Source organism: Sarcophilus harrisii, chromosome 6 (assembly GCF_902635505.1).
Source record: "Sarcophilus harrisii chromosome 6, mSarHar1.11, whole genome shotgun sequence".
In the NCBI taxonomy this organism is placed as follows: Eukaryota; Metazoa; Chordata; class Mammalia; order Dasyuromorphia; family Dasyuridae; genus Sarcophilus; species Sarcophilus harrisii.
Genome location: NC_045431.1, coordinates 128,287,897 through 128,307,417, shown reverse-complemented (window position 1 = coordinate 128,307,417; position 19,521 = coordinate 128,287,897). Strand labels below are relative to the sequence as shown.

The following is a 19,521-nucleotide window of genomic DNA, read 5'->3' as shown; positions in this document are numbered from 1 at the left end:
CTGAAAGAAATAATGAGTAAGATGAAGAAAAAAATGGAAATGTTTACATGAATAGGTACAGACTGAAGTAAACAAAGCCAAGAACATAATACAAAAGCACAATAATATTGTTTTTCTGGCTCTGCTTATTTCAGGGGAAAATGGTAAGATTAAAACAATTGAAGCTGATTGCTGAAGAATTATAAAGCACAAGCTTAATACCAAGGAAGCAAAAGAAGAAGCCTTTCCCACTATGCCTTAGCAGAGATAGAAGGCCCTCAGATGTAGAACCATTAATATATTTTCCACACTTTTTTTGATGTTCAGATTGGTTTTGTCAATTTTTCTTTTCTTCCTCTTCTTCTTTAAAAAATAGGTTCTTGTGTGGGATGGTTCTCTAGGAGTGAGGATGAGGTGAGATTTCAAAAGATGTTTCAGTGATGTGAAAATAAAAGCTAGCAATGAAAATATATATATTAAAAAGAGAACAAGTTTCAGAGATATTAATGCTAAATCCCAGACTTTATCATTGAAAAAATTCACTCATTAATGCTAAATCCCAGACTTTATCATTGAAAAAATTCACTCCTAAAAACTTTACTGCTTTGAAAAGGCCTTTCCAGGGCAATGTTACTATAGCTGGGACGGAGTTCTGTCCAGTGTTGATGCAGTATGGGGTAGGTAGAGTATTTCTTGGAAAAGAAAATTCCAAAAGATGTCACAAAGAGTTAGACATGACCAAAATGATTCAATATGTCATATATTATGATAATCACTGGGTAAAGCTAAAAAAGTTTATACATTTTAATGAGGGAAATAACACCTAAATGATTAGGTTCATAAGATATATGCAGAACAGATGAAGAGTAATCACAGATGCAAAGGCACTAGAACCTGGTTGGAATGGGGACATGGGGTGAATAGGAAAGGCCTTTGAAAAAAGGTGAGCTTTCAGCTGTCTTGACAGATGCCTGGGAAAGTAAGAGTGCTTAACTTGGAAGTTAAGAAGAACTGAGGTAGAGTTCCTGATACCCATTAGCTATATAAGCATGGGCAAGTTACTGAACTTTTTTCAGTTTCTTCTTTTGTAAAGTGAAGAATAACAAAATCTTAAATATTTTCCCTATGGCACTGTTGTGAGGCTCAAATGAGACCACGTATGTAAAGCCTTTGCAGAGTTGTCTATTGAGAGCTATAGGTTGGGACAGACAAGATGTTTTCTTTAAATCTTGTGTCACTAAAGGAGATTCCCATTTGTTACAACTGGATAAAAATACAAATTTCTATCTTTGGCACCAAAAACTCTTTGTAGTCAATGGTTAGTCTATTTTTCCAGGACCATTCCACAGAAATTTCCTTTATCCAGGTGACCCACTGGCTAAACTTGCCTGACTGATAATGTTCTCAAACTAAGATACTTCCTCAACCTCATTTTTCTAATGACAAGTAACTTCATTAAGTCTACACTAAAAACACTGGTTCTGTGTCTTAAATCTATCTAAATACAGAGATCTAATTGATTACTCTCTTTTGACCACTAAAAAGATATTGAATTTGTTATAAGTATTCTTTGGGACCAAGCTTGGTCTTTAGATTACACAACACTCAGTTTTGAGGTTTTGGGTTTGTTTTGTTTTGTTTTTGTTGTTGCTTTTTTCTTGAACACTATTATAATGGTTGTTTTTCCTATTTCACTCTATTCATGTTTCTCTTCTCAAGAATTCTGCTAATTCAATGTTTCTTATAGCATATTAATATTCCAAAATCTATACTCATGGATCACAATTTGTTTAGCTATTTCTCAATCAATAAGCACCTTCTCCGTTTTCAATCTCATAGTACAGTGTTGCAATAAGTATTTTCATGAATTTATTTCTATTACTGATATCTTTGAAACTATATGTCTAGCAGTGAGTCCTCTAGGTCAAAGGATGTGATCACTTTAGTAATTTCTTAGCATAATTTCAAACTGCCTTCAAGAAGGGTTGAACCAATTCACAGCTCCCCAAAGAGGAAGACATACTCAGGACCTTGTGCTGATCTTTCCAGTCTCTACCCCGCCACCTCACCCCCCCATACCCACTCATACCAACTCTTCCTTTATTTTTTAAAGGGGAAATTAGGTGGCAGAGTGCTGGGCCTGGACTCCTCTGCCTGAGTTCAAATCCTGTTTCAGACATTCACTAGTTTTGTGACTCTGGGTAAATCACTTAATCCTGTTCGCTTGCACTTCCTCATCTATAAAATAAGCTGGAAAATGGTGAATCACGCCATGTTGTACAGAAATAAAGAGATTAAACAATAACATCTTTTGTCATTTTTATCAATCTCCTGAGAACAAAGTGGAGTTGTTTAAGTTTACATTCTGACTTGGAGAAATATTTCATGTTCTTGTTAATATACTGCAGTTCTTTAGAAAATTGTTTATATTTTTTAGTCTTTTATCCACTGAGAAATGGCTTCTAGTTTTTATGTATTTGATTTAGTTCTTTATATATTTGGGATATCAGATCCTTGTCAGATATATATTTCCCCTTTGTTGGTTTTCTTTTTCATCTTGGTTGCACCTATTTTGTTTCATATAACTTGAATTTTATAGATGTTCATAGATGTTTATAGAGTTCAGGCTCAGAAGAGTTAAGTGATTGCACTAATGTCAAAAACAAGTAAAGAATCTTCATGATTCCAAATTCAGTGCTCTTTCCATATACTGTATATATAGGTAAATAAATACAAGGTGGTTTTAGGAAGAAAAGTGCAACAATAACTATAGGAATGTAGAAGTCTTAAATTAGGAGTTGGCTCCCAAACTGAGCCTTGATGTAAGAAGCAGAAGTAAAGAAGGAAGAACTCCTGGGAAGGGAGACAATTTCTGGGGAAACTGGGAATATTGAAAGTTGAGAAAAAGCTAATAGGATCAATTTAGCAGGAATGTAGAGTACATAAAGGAGAGCATATGAGTAATAGATGACTCCCCAGATATTATTGTACTTCCTGGCCTCTCCATCTCCTGAATGGTTATAGTTAATACTTTATACAACGCTTATTCACATTTACATTTTCTGCTACCATCTTATTACTGTAGGGAGTACTATTTAACAAGTGCCAACAATATTCAAGATATAGTCCAGAATATGTAATTAGGCATAGTGTCAAAAAGAATTAATTCTAATAGGTTTGAACTATAGCTAAGAGGGTCATTATTTTAAGGATTCAGTTTTGAGCTTATGTCCCACTTTTGATAAAAAAAAAAATCTTCTAAGAATTAAAAACCCACTTAAGGATTTGTAAAGTAGCCCAAGAAGAATTAGTAAGCATGCCATAAAGTCAGAAGTAATCCTTTACAAATGCTTAAGGAATGTTTGCCCTTATTTCCTCAATTACTGCAGAATCTGTCCTAAGGTAATTATGTCATTTCTGCAAAGTAAACTTTAGCATATCTAGACTACTCTGGATATCTCAAATAGCAACTCAAGAAGAAAGTAGTATTTCTGCTAAATAAATTAAAACACTTTACAAAACTGTTATTGTAACTGCAAAACATGCATAATACTGAAATATGTATTTCAGCTTTTTTAGTATCATGGGTTCCTTTTGCAGTCTGGTGATGCCCATGGGCCCCAAAAAGAAAAAAAAATTAAGATGCATAAAATATAATATTTATAATTATAAAGGAAGAGACTTTTTTAAAAGGGTTTTTTTATTTTAAATTTTTAAAAAATTTTTTAAAAATTATAAGCTTTTCCTTGATATATGGACCCCTTAAATCAGAATGAATTCTATATAAATTATTATTTTTTTGCTTAATGAAGTTTAACAGCTTCAAGTTTTAGTAAATTTTTGGGACGTGACACAGTGTAATGGAAAGAGCCATCAGTCTGGAATACAAAGAAAAGCAAAAGCCAAATAAATTTCTTGGAGATCATAGTTTAATGGGTGAGACAAGATGAAAATAACTATACACAAATAATCCATGGATAGGATAAATTGGAAAAAATCAACAGAGGAAAGATGCTAGAATTAAGAATGATCAAGGAAAAGCTTTTCATTTATGGGGGGATTCTAGCTGGAAGTTGAAGAAGAAAGATCGGGGAACTCGAGAGGCAGAAATGAAGACGAAGAGAATTTCAAGTACAAGGAATAAGCAGTGAATATCCAGAATCAGGAGAAGGAAATATCTTGTTTGTGGAATAACAAGGAGGGTAGTGTCACTGCATTTTTTAGAGATGGAGAAAAGGGAAAACACAGGATGGATCGATCACTCTTGATATTTACTTGCATGAGGCCTGTCTTGTTTTTGGTTTGGGGCCCCTAAGTGAGGCTAGTAAATATATAGCAAATCAAATGGTCTTTCTGATGAGTTAGAACCCATTTTCAAAATGTAAGCATTTTGTTCTAATTAGCTTGATTGCAGTAATCTTTGGTGGCCTGATCTGTATACATTCATAAATAAAAACTTCAGAATTGCATAGGCAATAGTAGTTCACTGCCTGGCACTTAGGCACATCATTCAAATGGAGGGGCCTACATGCTCAGGTTAGCTAGGTCCCTGCAATGACGCCTCTTAAGAACCAACGAGGCTTTTCTGATTTCTATAAAACCCTTTCAGAAAGACTAAGCTCTTTATTGCTCATTCAACTTTTATGTGTATGAGCTCCTTCCTTCTCCACACAAATACACAAAATACCTAATGCTCTCTGGGGCATATGGGATGAAGCCAGTTTCGTAAATTCAATAGACAAGAAATTTTATTTCCTTTTCCTCTTAGAAATCAAAGATAGCAGTTATTACACCATTCCCCCCCAGAATGACACATCCAGTCTACACTGCCATTGATTGCAAAATGATGCTGAGCTCTGTTTCCTCATAATGTCTCCTTCCCAAATAGAGTTCTCATTGATATCAAATGAAAAAAAAAATGCAAAGAGTAATGGCTGTATTTATAGAGCTAAGTCAAACTTTATCCAGATGTTTCTAACTTTCATAAAGGCTGAAGAAGAGAACTGACTGTAAATGTCATTTGAGTGTGAATGTATCCTGCAATGAATTTAGAAGAATGGCCTTCACTCTCTAAAGTTTGGGAATAGTTGGAAGCCATGTTTTATTCATTCCCTGAATATTTATGGAATACCATTGCAACATTATGTTAAACACTGTGGGGAATACAAATATGCTGGCCTTCAAGGATCTTATAGCTGTGGGCTCCAAACTTTTTTTTTTTTTTGCTGAGGTAACTGGGGTTAAGTGACTTGCCCAGGTCACACAGCTAGGAAGTGTTAAGTGTCTGAGGCCATATTTGAACTCAGGTCCTCCTGACTTCAGGGCTAGTGCTCTATCCACTGCGCCACCTAGATGCTCCCAAACTTTTTTTAAAAATTTTGTCATATCAGTAAAACATTTCTGAACATGCAATAGACGTATATTTACTTACAAATTATAATCATATTACTTGCATATCATGTCCTTTCTAAAATATACACAAAATAGTACTTAAAAAGTAAAGACTTTTTAATAACAGGATTTAAAAATAATTTTCAATTTTAATAATGCAAAACATTTTTGCTTTCCCATAAACTATATATATATATTCATATGTGTTCTTGTATACACATATGTATATTTGGTTTTTGGTGAGAACAATGTTCTTGAATATATTTCATTATTTTTTTAAAGCCTTGATTTGACTCTTGAGGACAGAGTTATTTGAAGGTTTCATCCCAAGTTCTTTGCCAAGAAACTTGAGTTGAGGTAAGAAGGTTTATTTAGCAGTGTGCTGACTGAAGGTAGGGAATCAGTGCCACTTCTATTCTATCAAGGGCCAACTACTCCTGCTGTAACATTATCTGTAAGTAGTTTGACAGATATGACTGTTTAAATATACATAGACAGATATGTACAGAAATATTTTACCTTTCAAAAACAGTTTTTGCAAAGGGTGAGAAAAAACATCAATACATTCTCTTAACCCCCAGAAACCAGAGTAGTAGAGAGGATGATATCTTGGTTATCCACACTCTGACTGTGAAGGGGAGATCCTACCTTCCCCTGTATATCAGTGAATCCCATCTGCCATCACTCATAAACATTCAACTATTTTCAGGGATATTTGTCTTAGACTTGTCTTCACTCATACAGAAAACACACATTCATATATCATTATTATCACAATCAGTTCACTCATTTTTTATCAGCTAGAAATGGTCTTGAGACCAGTTATTACACTATTAATATTCTTTTCTACTGAATGTTTTATAGACCACTTCACAGGTGACTATATAACAATTGCTTTTCATAGCTGAAGAAGTATCAGAATATAAGCCTGTCCTACAAAGGCTCACTGAACTACCCTTGATATGGTTCTTGGTGTCCTTCCTCCAATAACAAACAGAACGACAATGTTATCCTTTTCTCACATGATTTTCATCTCCTCTGCTATGTTTAATGATGATTAATGATAATAACAATAAAGATGATTATTTTCCCCCCTCCCCCTGCCTCACTGCTTATAATTATTATGTGTCAATGCAGCTGAGGGAGGTGAGGCTGTTGATCAGTTTGTTCCAATAAGCATTTTTCATTAAATCAGATGGAAATACTGTAGTCATACCTTCCCCTCCTGGCATTAGGAGGGGTGCTGGGCTGGGCTCCACTCCTTCACAGCCTTCATCTTCCAAGGATCCTGCCCCCCGCCTGCCGCCACTGCCCCGATGAATTATCATATGCTGGCATCAGTGGCCCAGTGGCGAGCTGGCGGGAGAAGGACTCCGACAAGGCTGACTTTCTCCATGGCTGCATCCGTCTGGTGATGAAGACCTAGAAATGAAGTCACTCCAACCTATAACTTGCTTGGCAGGGGAGAATGAGGGTGTGCGGTGTTACCCAAAAGTTTGCATCAGACCTTAGTCTATTGGAGGGACTGTAATCTCAACTTGGGTACCTCCTGCAGCTGTACAGGCACCGCTGGGAAAATTCCCCTGTCTACCTCTCAACATAAGCACACACTGTCCCCAAGGTCTTCTTACGGGGACTCCTCCCAGTGAAGTGTATGGTAGGCAAGTACTGGAATAGCAAGGATGAGATACATACTGCCCTCAGATTAGTGAGTTCTAAAAGATACACTTCATGGGTTATGTTATGTAGACTCTGAGGTATATACAACTCACTTTAGAGACTACTGAAGAAACTAGTGAAGAAACACTGAAAAATGCTGAGCATAGGAATGATGTGACACGAGCAGCATTTTAAGATTAACTTGTAGTGCTATCCAGGAAAGCCTCCCTACAAAGAATTTACAATCAGTAGAGATGATGAGACATGATAAAAATAAAAACCTAATCAATATACAACACAGGTAAATCCAAAGTAGCAAATCGAGGTTGGCAAGGTCCATAACTTAAATTTTTGTCATCCTATATATTTTATGCATCATTCTGAGAAGGGATCCATTGATTTCACCATACTATCAAAGTAGTTGTTTTTTTAGACATGTTTACCTCTTCATGACCCCATCTGGTTTTTGTTTGTTTGTTTGTTTATTTGGGGGGGGGGGCAAAGACTGGCTTGTCATTTCCTTCTTTAGCTTATTTTATAGATGAAGATTAAGCGACTAACCGAAGGTTACAAAGCAAGTAAGGGTCTGAGGCCAAATTTGAACTCAGGAAGACCAATCATTCTGACTAGGCCCAGATCGCAATCTACTGCCCTATCATACCAGCCAGGTCCATGGCACAAAAACTGGTTAAAACTCCTTGCTTCAAAAGAAGGGGATGATCAGTTTTAGACAGAAGGAAGAAGGATGGTACAGTGCAAAGAATACAGTAGGCAAGGTTTTTGATGCATAGATCACAGGTTCAAATCCCAACTCTGATGGTTTTTTCCAGTGTAATTTTGGGTAAGACACTTCTATAATCTCCAGTTTCCTCACCTTTAAAGCCAACAAAGCATTCAATGTGTTTAAATTTAGTAAATACACTTATTTAATAAATATGAGAAACAATAGGCACTTAAGAAATGATTCCTGAAAGAGTGAATAATTAAATTAATTAATGAAAACAGAATACTTGAAGGGGAATAATAAGAAATCCAACCATATAAGTAGCTTGAGTTAGACCCCATAGGACCTTGATTGTCCTAAGTGATTTAAAAAAAAAAGTGATAAAAGGCACTATAGGTGAAGAGAACTGAATGAACAAAGAAATGATGTTAGAAAGCTATGGAGACTTGACAAAGTTCCAGTTTGGCTGGCTCAGGTTCTCTTTCAATGAAACAGGCTATAAGCTCTTCATACTTTGGTAGATTTGACTTTGGAAAGTTAGATACAACAATGCAGAGCACCAGGTTTGGAGTTAGGTAAGCCTGAATTCAAAACTAGCCTTAGACAACATGTAGTCTAACCTAAGGCCTCTCTCAAAAACCTTTCCCACACAGGGAACTTCTAGGTCTTCTTGCCTCTTGTCACAATGTTAAAGATTCACTTGAGAATATTCATTACATGATGAGAACTGTAATCTTCATTATGAATAATTCAATTAATTTGGCAATCAGATGAGGGTTGGGATAAAAAGCAAACGAAGGAGAATGGCAGTAAGAGGGACTAGTCAGGAGGCTACTGCAAGAGTCCAGGAAAGAGATGATGGCTTGAATGAGATTCACAAATAAGTATTATCACAAAGATAACAGACATGAGGAAGAATTAATTGGTCTGGGAATGCAAGCATGCATGTGTCATTAACTGACAGGCAGATAGATTCTGGAGGACACTTGCAGAGTTCAAAGTTCTCCATATGTGGTTTTTTCAGTTGTATGGCCCAAAATTTGAAAGAGCAAGCATCTGACTTGTACTTAAAATAACCGAAAAATTACTTTATTTCTCCAATTTATAAATCCTGGTCTTGAAAAGAAAACTCAATAGATTATAGGATTTAGCACTGGAAGAGCGTCTGAAAATAATTTAGGCTTGCTCCTTTATTTTACAAGTATAGAAACTGAAGGTCAGAGAAAGTAAGTGATATAGGCAGCCTAAGAACAAAGTCAGAATTCAGTTCTTCAGCTATAAAAATGACTACGATGGAATAGATTCTGAGGCACCTTCTGGGCAGCTAGGTGGTGCAGTGGTTGGAGCATTGGCCCTAGAGTCAAGAGGACCTGAGTTAAAACTAGCTGAGTGACCGTGGGCAAGTCATTTAACCCTATTTGCCTCAATTTCCTTATCTGTAAAATGAGCTGGAGAAGGAAATGGCAAACCAGTCCAGCATCTACCAAGAAAACTCCAAATGAGGTTGCAAAGAGGCACTTACACCTGAAATGACCGAACAACATAAAGATACCTTCTGGCTTTACCCTGCCATGATTTAGTGGCTCAGAATTTTGTAAAGCAAAGTGATCTCTTCATGTAAGGTATCTTCCTTTTCTCTTTTGGTTCCATTTGAGCACAATGAGATTCTCATAGCTTTGGGAGACAGACAGCAATTCCATATCTTTATACTATAAAGTCAATTTTCTTTTTGAATATAGGAAAGATTTTATTTTACATTTTTGTATGACTAGGTGTTTAGGTTAATAGACTCATTTTTGAAACTGAAAAGGCAGTCTTTTCTTTCCTTTCCCAAAGGAAGTCCCTCCTCTGATTTCCCATTAAAAGTTACAGAATATGAATTGCTACCCCTTATTATACCTCCTGCCCCTAAAGAGCTTACATTCTTAAGAGGTAAGGTGAGAAGGGGGAAGGAAGCAAAATCCAAAATTTTCAAATCTAAAGTCAATTTTTAGATGGCTTTTCTTTTTAGGTTTGGGTTTGATTTTTTTTTTTTTTTTTTTTTTTTTTTTGGCCTAAAGTACCAGAATGAGAAATTAGGAGATGAAATTATAATTCTTTGTTGCACCAAATGGAGTCTGTATTATACAGGGTGACCCAAAAGTCTTAATGTAGTTTTAAGCTTTAATAGCCTCCCTCCCTTTTAGAGGAAAGGAAGCACATCTTATTTAACAATGCCATTCTTACATCCCCTTTCTCTTCCTCCAAAAAAGGGATTTTTTTTTTTTTTTTTTTTTTTTTTTTTTTTTTTTTGGTATTAGTATGATGCCTTGGATAAAATAGGCACCACCTTGGGATCACTATTCTGATAATTACTGGAGTAACCACAGTCAGGGAAGATAGGATGAAGGATCAGGCTATCTGATATTCAGGCAGCAAATAGTTTGGGTTCAGTTCAGGTACTTTCTATTCCACTCTATTTTATTCTCTCTCTTATTAATATCTTCAGCTCCTATGAACTTAATGATCAACTCTAGGTAGATGTGTATGTACATATGTACATACTTAGCACTAGTATCTTCCTTAACGATAAGAAGAATATCTCAAATTCAGCATGTTGAAAAAGGAATTTGCCTGCTTCTCCTTCATCCTGTATTCCCAATCAACAATCAGATCTTGCTGCCTAAAGATCTTGTTGCCTAAATCTCTACAATAATTCTCAAATATGAACTCTCCAGAACTCCAGTTGTCCTGATCTATATCTTGCCACTGGACCTAGATGGCTCTGGAAAACAAAGTGAAGCTGGTGACTTTGAAAATTCCCCCTTACTCAAATCCAATTCACTAGATGTCATGGCATCCTTTCCCTAAGGTCACAGTCCTCTGAGAACAAAGAACAAACAATAACAACAGTAGCAACAAGTTTAGGACCATAACTCTTTTACCCCAGATTAAATCAAAGGCTTCCTTCTAGCTTTAAGTCCCTCCCCAATTGAGTCCACCCTCCACATTGGGAATTAGAAGATTTATTTTTAAGTGTAGATTTTACCACATCACTTCCTTACTCAGTATATTACAGTAGCTTCCTATTGCTTTCTAGGCTATATTATACACTTCCTATTGTACTAGCTGACTTCTATACCTTTCTAGGAATGTTTTCTAGCATCCTCTCTTGACACTCACCTCATAGAAACCCTCTATTCCTTCAAGACACAGCTCAAAAATAACCTTCTGTAGGAAGCCTTTTCTAGTGTTCCTAGTTATCTTCCTCTCTATTTACCTTGTATTGAACTGATTTTCTTTATATTTATCTACATATACGTATGTATACATATACATGTACAAGGTACTACTATATACAGTATGAATATATATCTACATCTGCACACACACACGCATTAGTGTATCTATGTATAAACACTTATCTAACCCATTAGAATGTGCGCTTCTTTTGAATAGTGACCCATTATTTGTATCCTCAAGGCCTAGCATATTATAAGCATATAGTTGGTTTTTTTATTAAGATCAATTTAAATTTGGCTTGGGTGGAAATAACTCCTGATCTAGTAGATGCCTCCATGCTTATTCTCATTCTCATTCATTCTCTCTCTCTCTCTCTCTCTCTCTCACACACACACACACACACACACACACAATTCAATTCAGCAGCAGACTTTTTTTTTTAAAGCACAATTGTTGCATTGTGGAGGGAATGAAATTTATTAATTAAACATTTTGGAAAGGCCATTAAAATGAATTATGGTAACCCTACTGAGAATGAACAGTAAGAGAAATGAATGATTTAGGGTTCTTCTGAGGGAGATATGGTGGCAGCTTAATGAGGTTACAGAGATAGCAGCATGACATTTTTGATGTTCTCTTACTGAGAAGTAGGTTACTATCAAAGGTGACCCCAACTTGGACTTAGTGCTATAGAATAATATTATCTAAAAGACTTAGGGATTCAAATGATGTGCATTATCTCAGTCACTTGCTTACTGAGGAGCAAAAACTTATGTAGTCACCTAAAAAAAGATCACAAATTTGGATTCTGAAGGTTGAAAAAAAATGATTGATTGGAATTGGAAGCTTATGCTTCATATTGCTCAAAGGAGTTTTTAATCTGGGGTCTATGAATTTTTAAAATATATGTATATTGACAATTGTATTTTAATGTAATTGGTTTCTTTTGTAATTCTCTGTCTTATTTTATGTATTTAAAATCATTATTCTGATAGTCCTTAGGTTTTATCAGACTACCACAGGGGATCATAGCACAAAAAAGATCTTCTTTAAAAAAAATGGGGTGGACCTGAATGATAAAGAATAGTACAGACTCAGTCACAGATGAGGGAATTTAATAACAGCTCTCAGTCCCATTAACAGTACATTTATGTCCCTATCTTTTCACCTAAGAAGTCCTGCTGGAAAGCAAATACCTCAAGGAGTTTAAAGAAAGTTTTCATATATGCCAACATAATTATGACAACATTTTTTCTATTTTCAAAAACCTGGAAACAAACTAGATGCCCATCAATTGGGGAACAGCTAACAAATTGTGATACATTGATGTGACAGAATATTACTGCACTGTAAGAACAGATTAAGATAAATATAGAGAAATATGGAAGACTTATATGAACTTATCTAAAGTAAGAATGAGTAACATTACGTGATAATCAATCATGACTGTCTCAGCTTTCTTAGCAACACAATGACCTAAGACAAGTATAAAGGAGTCATGAAGGAAAATGCTAACCATAACCAGATAAAGAATTGATGGAATTTGAATGCAGTTTGAAGTATATTTTTTTCTCTTACTTTATTCTTCCTCATGATTTTTTTCCTCTTTTGATCTGTTTCATCTTTCACAATTGTGACTAATATGGAAATATATTTATATGATAGCATAGGTATAAAATATTATCAAACTAGCTATCATTTTTGGAAGAGGGGAGGGGAAGGTGGGAACAAATTTGGGACTCAAAATCTTGTAAAAATGAATGCTAAAATTTTTCTTAACATGTAACTGGGGAAAATGATATATTATTAAAAAAAAAATTAGGTAAGCAGAACCAATAATATAAAATTCACAACAATGAACACAACAATGCAAATGGAAAAAATGACACCACCATTAGCAATGATAACTGAACACCATGCAATTATGGTAAAATTTGTCCCCAAAGTAGCCATGAAAAATATGCACCTTCCTCCTTTCCTAAGAGAAAGAGGATCTATGGGTATAGACCATCACACATATTGTCAGACTCAACTGATGTGTTGGTTAATTTTGATGTACTATTGTTTTCTCTTCATCTATTTTAATACAAGGAATGGCCCTCTTGGAAGAGGAAGGAGAAGAAACATATGTGGTAATGAAGGTGATATAAAAAATATCAAGAAGATTATTTTTAAATGTGCACAGTGTAGACAAAAACTGAATGTGTATAGATTAAAATGAAATGAAAAATAAGGAAATCATATAGACAATCCAGGCAAAAAATACTTCCACTTTTATGTTAAATATCTAGATAACTGACAAAGTATTTGATTTAGCTATTGTATTAATTATTTAACTTCTCTCTCATTCTTGTTCATAATTAAGAGCCAGTCTTTTGCCACTCAAAGAAATTTAATAGTTGAACTTCAAAAATTGGTGGGGAGAAATTTTCACTGTTGTTGTTGTTGTTGTTTGTTTTTTTAAGAGGAAAAATATTTGAAACATTGTTTAAAGGTTTTGGGGAGTATTTTAAAATCAAAACAAAGGACAAAAGGATTCTCTTATCTTAAAAGATTATATAAGACAATTTATTTCAAAAATTGTTTTCTCTATGGATGGACCTATATACATAAAGAAACATTATGTGACATAATGACTAGAAAAACAATCTTGGGAGGTGGGGAGAGTCAAGAAAACTTGATTTTAACTCCCATCTACCATACATCTTAGCATTTTCACCATGGCCAAGTCATATAACTTCTCTGATTAAAATCAGTGGAGGGAATGTTCCACAAGGAGAGTTTCTCCAAATAAATCAGTCCACATGACTACACCCTTTCAATATAAATGTGCAGAAACTTGACTGATGCTGTTGATGACTCTCTCCTCCTCTTGTATACTCTCTCCTTTCTGAGTTTATGTAATATAATTCTCTTCTGGCTCTTCTTTCTGATTGCTTCTTTTCAGTTTCCTTTTGCTGGTTTACCGGTCAGCTCATCTCTGCCTGATGAATTCTCCAAGGCTCAGTCTTAGACCTCTTCTTTCTCCATGCTTTCATTACCCTCATCAGCTTTCCTGGGCTTAATTATCACTCCATAATGATAACTCATAGATCTACTATATGTTTGTCCTTCAGACAGCTAGAATTCATTAAGTCAAAAATAGAAGGCAATCCCTCCCAAACCCATCCAACTTCTAGACTTTCCTATTTCTCTCAAGGGTACTACTATTATTCCATTCTGCCAGATTCATAGGTGTTATCCTTGGCTGTTCACTTTCCTTTGTGTTGTATATTCAATAAGGTGCCAAATCTGACTGTTTCTCTTACATTCAGCCCTTCACACAGCTACTACTACTCTAGTTCAGACCCTCATCAATCACTTAAATACTTACAAAAGCCTCCTAACAGGTTTCCCTCTCAAAACTATTCCTACTTCAGCCCATCCTCCACATACCTGTGAAAGTGATTTTTCTTAAAATGAAGGTCTGCCCATGTCCTCTATTCAGTAAGCATCAGTCTTTAAGGTACTTCACTATCTGCCTCCAATCTGAATTTCTGTCCTCATTTTAAATCAATAGAATGTCAGATTTGCAATAAATATTGATTGATTTGATTAGGATGGAAGTAAATTAGTGGGTGGAGAGAGAGAAAGAAATCTATGAGTCAACTGGCAAGTTAGCTGACAAAATTAGATCTAAAGGGAGTCATTTCTATATCTCTGAACAAACCTGCCACCTGCCCTAGCACCAATTGTCTGCTGATGGTCTGGGTAGTCTAACCTTAGAATTTCATAGCTGGAATATACTTTTTGGCTCCAAAAATAGGTCTGTTAAATAACAGGTGGCATGTAGTTTGGAGACTGGTTTTGCTTCTTTGACAGGTACAGTGACAGGTCACATCCATACATCAAAATTACCCAGAGTGTCTATGGCAGGGGCTAAGGTAATTCTTTAGCTTTGAGGATTTCTGTACACCTCTGGTGTGTACTGATAGAAGTGGATGCTTAAGATTGTTAAGATTGTCCCTTTGCTGAAATAAGAGTCCTAGTCACAAGGAACAAACAAGGAAGCTCAACCTAGCACTGTGAACTTTAAAATATTAAGAATTTCTATTCTGCTGTTTATCTGTCTTTAAGCAAAGAAAATAGGTTATCTACAACTTTTTCCCCACTGTCGTAAAAGACGAACTGAATAACTGGGGGGGGGGGGGGGGGGAATCTTCTCAGTAATAACAATAGATAACATATATACTTTAAGGTCTGCAAAGAACTTTACACATGTTATTTCATTTGATCGTTCCAACAACCCTAGAAGATAGGTATTATTATTATTATTATCCTCATTTTACAGATGGAGAAATTGAGGCTAAGTGAAATCAAGTGACTTCCTCAGGTTCATATGGCTGTTGAGTGGCTAAGACAAGATTTGAATTCAGATGTTTCTCATTCAAATCCCAAGCTTTGTCTACAACCACAACTAGTTGCTGGTACAGACCAATTCTTCCTTCACTATCCATCCAATCAGATTGATTATATCATGACTAAACCACTATGTGAACTTTCTTAAATAATTGTTAAATGGTAATCACCAAGGGATCAAATTAATAATCAAAATATAAAATAAGGAAAATAACTTTAAATACCAATAAAAACAAAGCTTCCAGGTGTCAACCTCATTGTGATACCTGGCTATATCTGGACAGTGAAATAAAGGGAGCCTACCTGAAGACTGCAAGGCTCAGGGACCACAGCACAAGTGGCTTCCTCAGCTCAAACTTTGCTCGTTTGTTCATTAGGTGCCGACCACCAAATATAAAGGCAGCATACAGAGCTGAAAATAAGAATGATTTTTTCCTACAAAGAAAACCAGAAAAAAAAATATCATGAGTCTCCCATTAGTCATTCAAAACTGATATCTGGAGTCATCCCTAGGTGACAATTTTCCTCTCTTGAAATTAAATCACATTTCATATCACTCCCGCTAATTGAAATCACTGGAAGTTGACAATGCAGGACACATTGATCTTTCTTGTGCTTGAGAATGTCCTTCACTGAGGACAGAAGAGGTGACTCACCTATTTGGCTAATTGGACTATCTTTAGTTTCTCTCTTAGATTAACCAACAAATTTAAATTTGGGGCGAAACACTGGATTTTCTTTTAGGGTTCTAAATTTTTCTTTTTGCATGACCCATAATTGTTGTTTCTATTCATGAAGCCATGCACTTGTCTATTGAATTTTCTTGGAAAAGATAACTGGAGTAGTTTGCCATTTCTTTCTACAGTTTGTCCCCATTTTACAGATGAGGACCTGAAGGAAATAGGGTTTAAAGGACTTATCTAGAGTTACACAGCTAGTAAGTATCTGAGGCTGGATTTCAACTCAGATCTTCCTGACTCCAGGTCTAGCACTCTATTTACTACACCACTGATAGCTGTCCACTATAATTATTTTTTCCTAAAATAAATGTGTGTATAATATCTATAAACATATGTATATATCACATATATACATACATATTTAAAAGACTGCTACTGAATACAAAGGAAATAAAAAGGAGAATGTTGTTTAATAATATCTGGTATTTATATGCAATTATTATATATAATAATTATTTATATAATAATTATTATATATAATAATATATTATATGTTATGTAACATATATAATATACCACTAATGTAGTATATTATAAGATTTGCCAAGTATTTTTTTTGAATATTATTTTCCATTTTATTACAATAATGCTTGGAAATATGGACTATTATTATCCTTATTTTACAGATGAAGAAACTGAAGCATGCAGAAGTTAAGTTACTTGCACAGGTTCACACAGTTTGAAGCAAGATTTGAATTGAGATCTTCTTAACTCCAAGTCCAACACTCTATCCATTGTGCTACCTAGCTGCCTGAATAAAAAATTTCATTTTTCAAAGTTGATTGACTTGGATGTTCATAGAAATTAGATACCAAGTAACTGGGTATCCATCTTAGGGGAGGAGGTCAATTAAAACGGTAGATACAATTAAAAAGTAGATACTGTACTGTGTCTGGAGTGAGGAAGACTTGATTCCAAATCTGATCAGAGATACTTGTTATCTCAGTTTCCTCATCTATAAAATGAACTGAAGAAGATAATGGCAAACTATTATCTTTGCCAAGAAAACTTCAAAAGGGGTCATGATTTTTGGCCACCAAAAACAATCTACTTTTCCATATTGCTAGCTTATACAGAGATAAGAGGAATATTAAAATCATCATCCAGCCTCATAAATCTAGAACTGGAAAAATCCTTCAAGGGCCACTTAGTGTAATCCATTTATTTTACAATAAGGAAGCTGATATTGAAGGAGCTGAGATGTACTTATACAGAGCTAAGTAAAAAGTCTAAGGCATACTAAGGTATGTATGCATCTGACTGGAACAATTTGTCAATCATATTTGGTATAGAAAATTTCCTTCATGGAGAAAAGCTGAGTTTGAAATAAATGTTTTCAAAAGATATTGTTGCATGGGAGAGATGAGGAAATTGTTTTCATATTACTAAAGAAACACTCCTCTGAATATTTTCTATCACGGTGACAAGACCATGGACAAATGCTGTTGTAACATAATTTTGTTGGGTTCATTCCTTGACAGTAAAATCTGAAAACCTTTCTAAAATTACTGTCTATCATGGTAGAAACTGAAAATAAAAAGCATTACAAAGTAAAATGGTGATTGTAATGGTGAAAACCTCCTCAAAGATTAGATCAGAAACAATGTAATACAGTAAACTAATGGGAAAAAGTCAATCTTCTGAATATGGATTCAACAGAGATTTTTGAAATAATCTAACAGTACACTTCCAAAAAAGAGAAACCCTAAATGCACTTCTAAAAAAAAGTGATTTCCTGGGCATAAAACGAAAAATAAAATGGGTTAATATGAAATACATTATCTGCAAGTCTTTCTCTATTTTCTAACTGCTGGTATGTTTTGCAGACTTATGAAGGGTTGGCTCATACCTTATTTACATAGAAAGCATTCCTACTGAGTGGATACCAATCAATTGGAGAATGGCTGAATAAATTGTTGTATATGAATATTATGGAATATTATTGCTCGGTAAGAAATGACCAGTGGGATGATTCCATAAATACCTGGAGAGACTTATATGAACTGATGCTGAGTGAAATGAGCAGGACCAGGAGATCATTATATACCTCAACAACAATACTATATGATGATCAATTCTGATGAACGTGGCCCTCTTCAACAATAAGATGAACCAAATCAGTTCCAATAGAACAGTAATGAATTGAACCAGCTACACCCGGTAAAGAACTCTGGGAGATGACTATGAACCACTACATAGAATTCCCAGTCCTTCTATTTTTGCCTGCCTGCATTTTTAATCTCTTTCACAGGCTAACTGTACACTATTTCAAAGTCCAATTCTTTTGTAAAGCAAAATAACTATATGGACATGTATACATACATTGTATTTAACTTAAAGTATACTTTAACATATTTAATATGTATTGGTCAACCTGCCCTCTGGGGAAAGGGGTAGAGGGAAGGAGGGGAAAAGTTGGAACAAAAGGTTTTGCAATTGTCAATGCAAGCATATATCTTGTAAATTTAAAAAAAAAAAAAGCATTCCTATTTAAATTAATGTAATATAATTATTGACTTATCTGGCTAACATGTAAAGCAATAACTATGAGAGAATTTGCTTGTAAGTAAACTCTTAATAATCCACCTCACTGAGTTTTCCTAAAAATTCCTCTGGCCAATCTGACATATTGTCATATGAAAAACCAGCATAATTTTGTTGGGAAGAATAATACAATTTTCCCACTAACTGCAAATTCTAATTAAAATAATTATAGAAATCAGACTTTTAATATCATGTAGTGGAGATGATTTTTTAAAAAAAATTATTTCAGGAAGACTCAAGCTATCTCTAAATATGGAAAAAGAAGTGAAGAATTAGATGTATCCAGGAAAAAATATTTGAGGGTATGAATTAAATAGCCTAAAATCCTACTTTTGCTAAAACATAATCATAGAGGAAGGGAGAGGATGAACCATTCGAAGGATCATGAAAATCAATTCTTTATGTGACAACACTATATGCTAATAGTTCAAGTTCTGCCACTGATACATCTAAGACTGTGTGATTTCAAACTCATAGTCATCTCTCTAAATCTCTAAGTAGTGATGCTAATTCTGTATTGATAGAGGGAATATACTAATGAAATCAAAAACACACACACAGGATTCGAAAATGAGTGTTTTCTTCCCAACAATCCCACAAGATAATGTAGCAAAGTGGAAAGAACTTGAACTTGAACTTGGCTTCAGAAAAACCTAAATTCAAATCCCACTTCAGATAGCATATGAAGTAAAGCTTTGGGCCTCAGTTTTCTTATGTGGAACAGAGATGATAACAACATCTACTTCCCAGGGTTACTATTAAGATCAAATGAGATATGTACTTCTTTAGAAACCAATAAAATGCCATATAAATATAAGCTATTATTATCTCCGTATGAGAAAACTGAGACACAGAAAGATTTAA

At 34.9% G+C, this 19,521-nt stretch overlaps 1 protein-coding gene across 1 annotated transcript in view; it reads right to left on the bottom strand.

Moving 5' to 3' along the window:
- ELOVL6 (ELOVL fatty acid elongase 6) overlaps positions 1–19,521 on the bottom strand; it is a 123,004-nt gene that overhangs the window by 30,001 nt on the left and 73,482 nt on the right. The window contains exon 2 of the mRNA XM_003772988.4: positions 15,677–15,808. Coding sequence (XP_003773036.1) covers positions 15,677–15,808 — 132 coding nt within the window. The remainder of the gene's footprint in view (positions 1–15,676; positions 15,809–19,521) is intronic.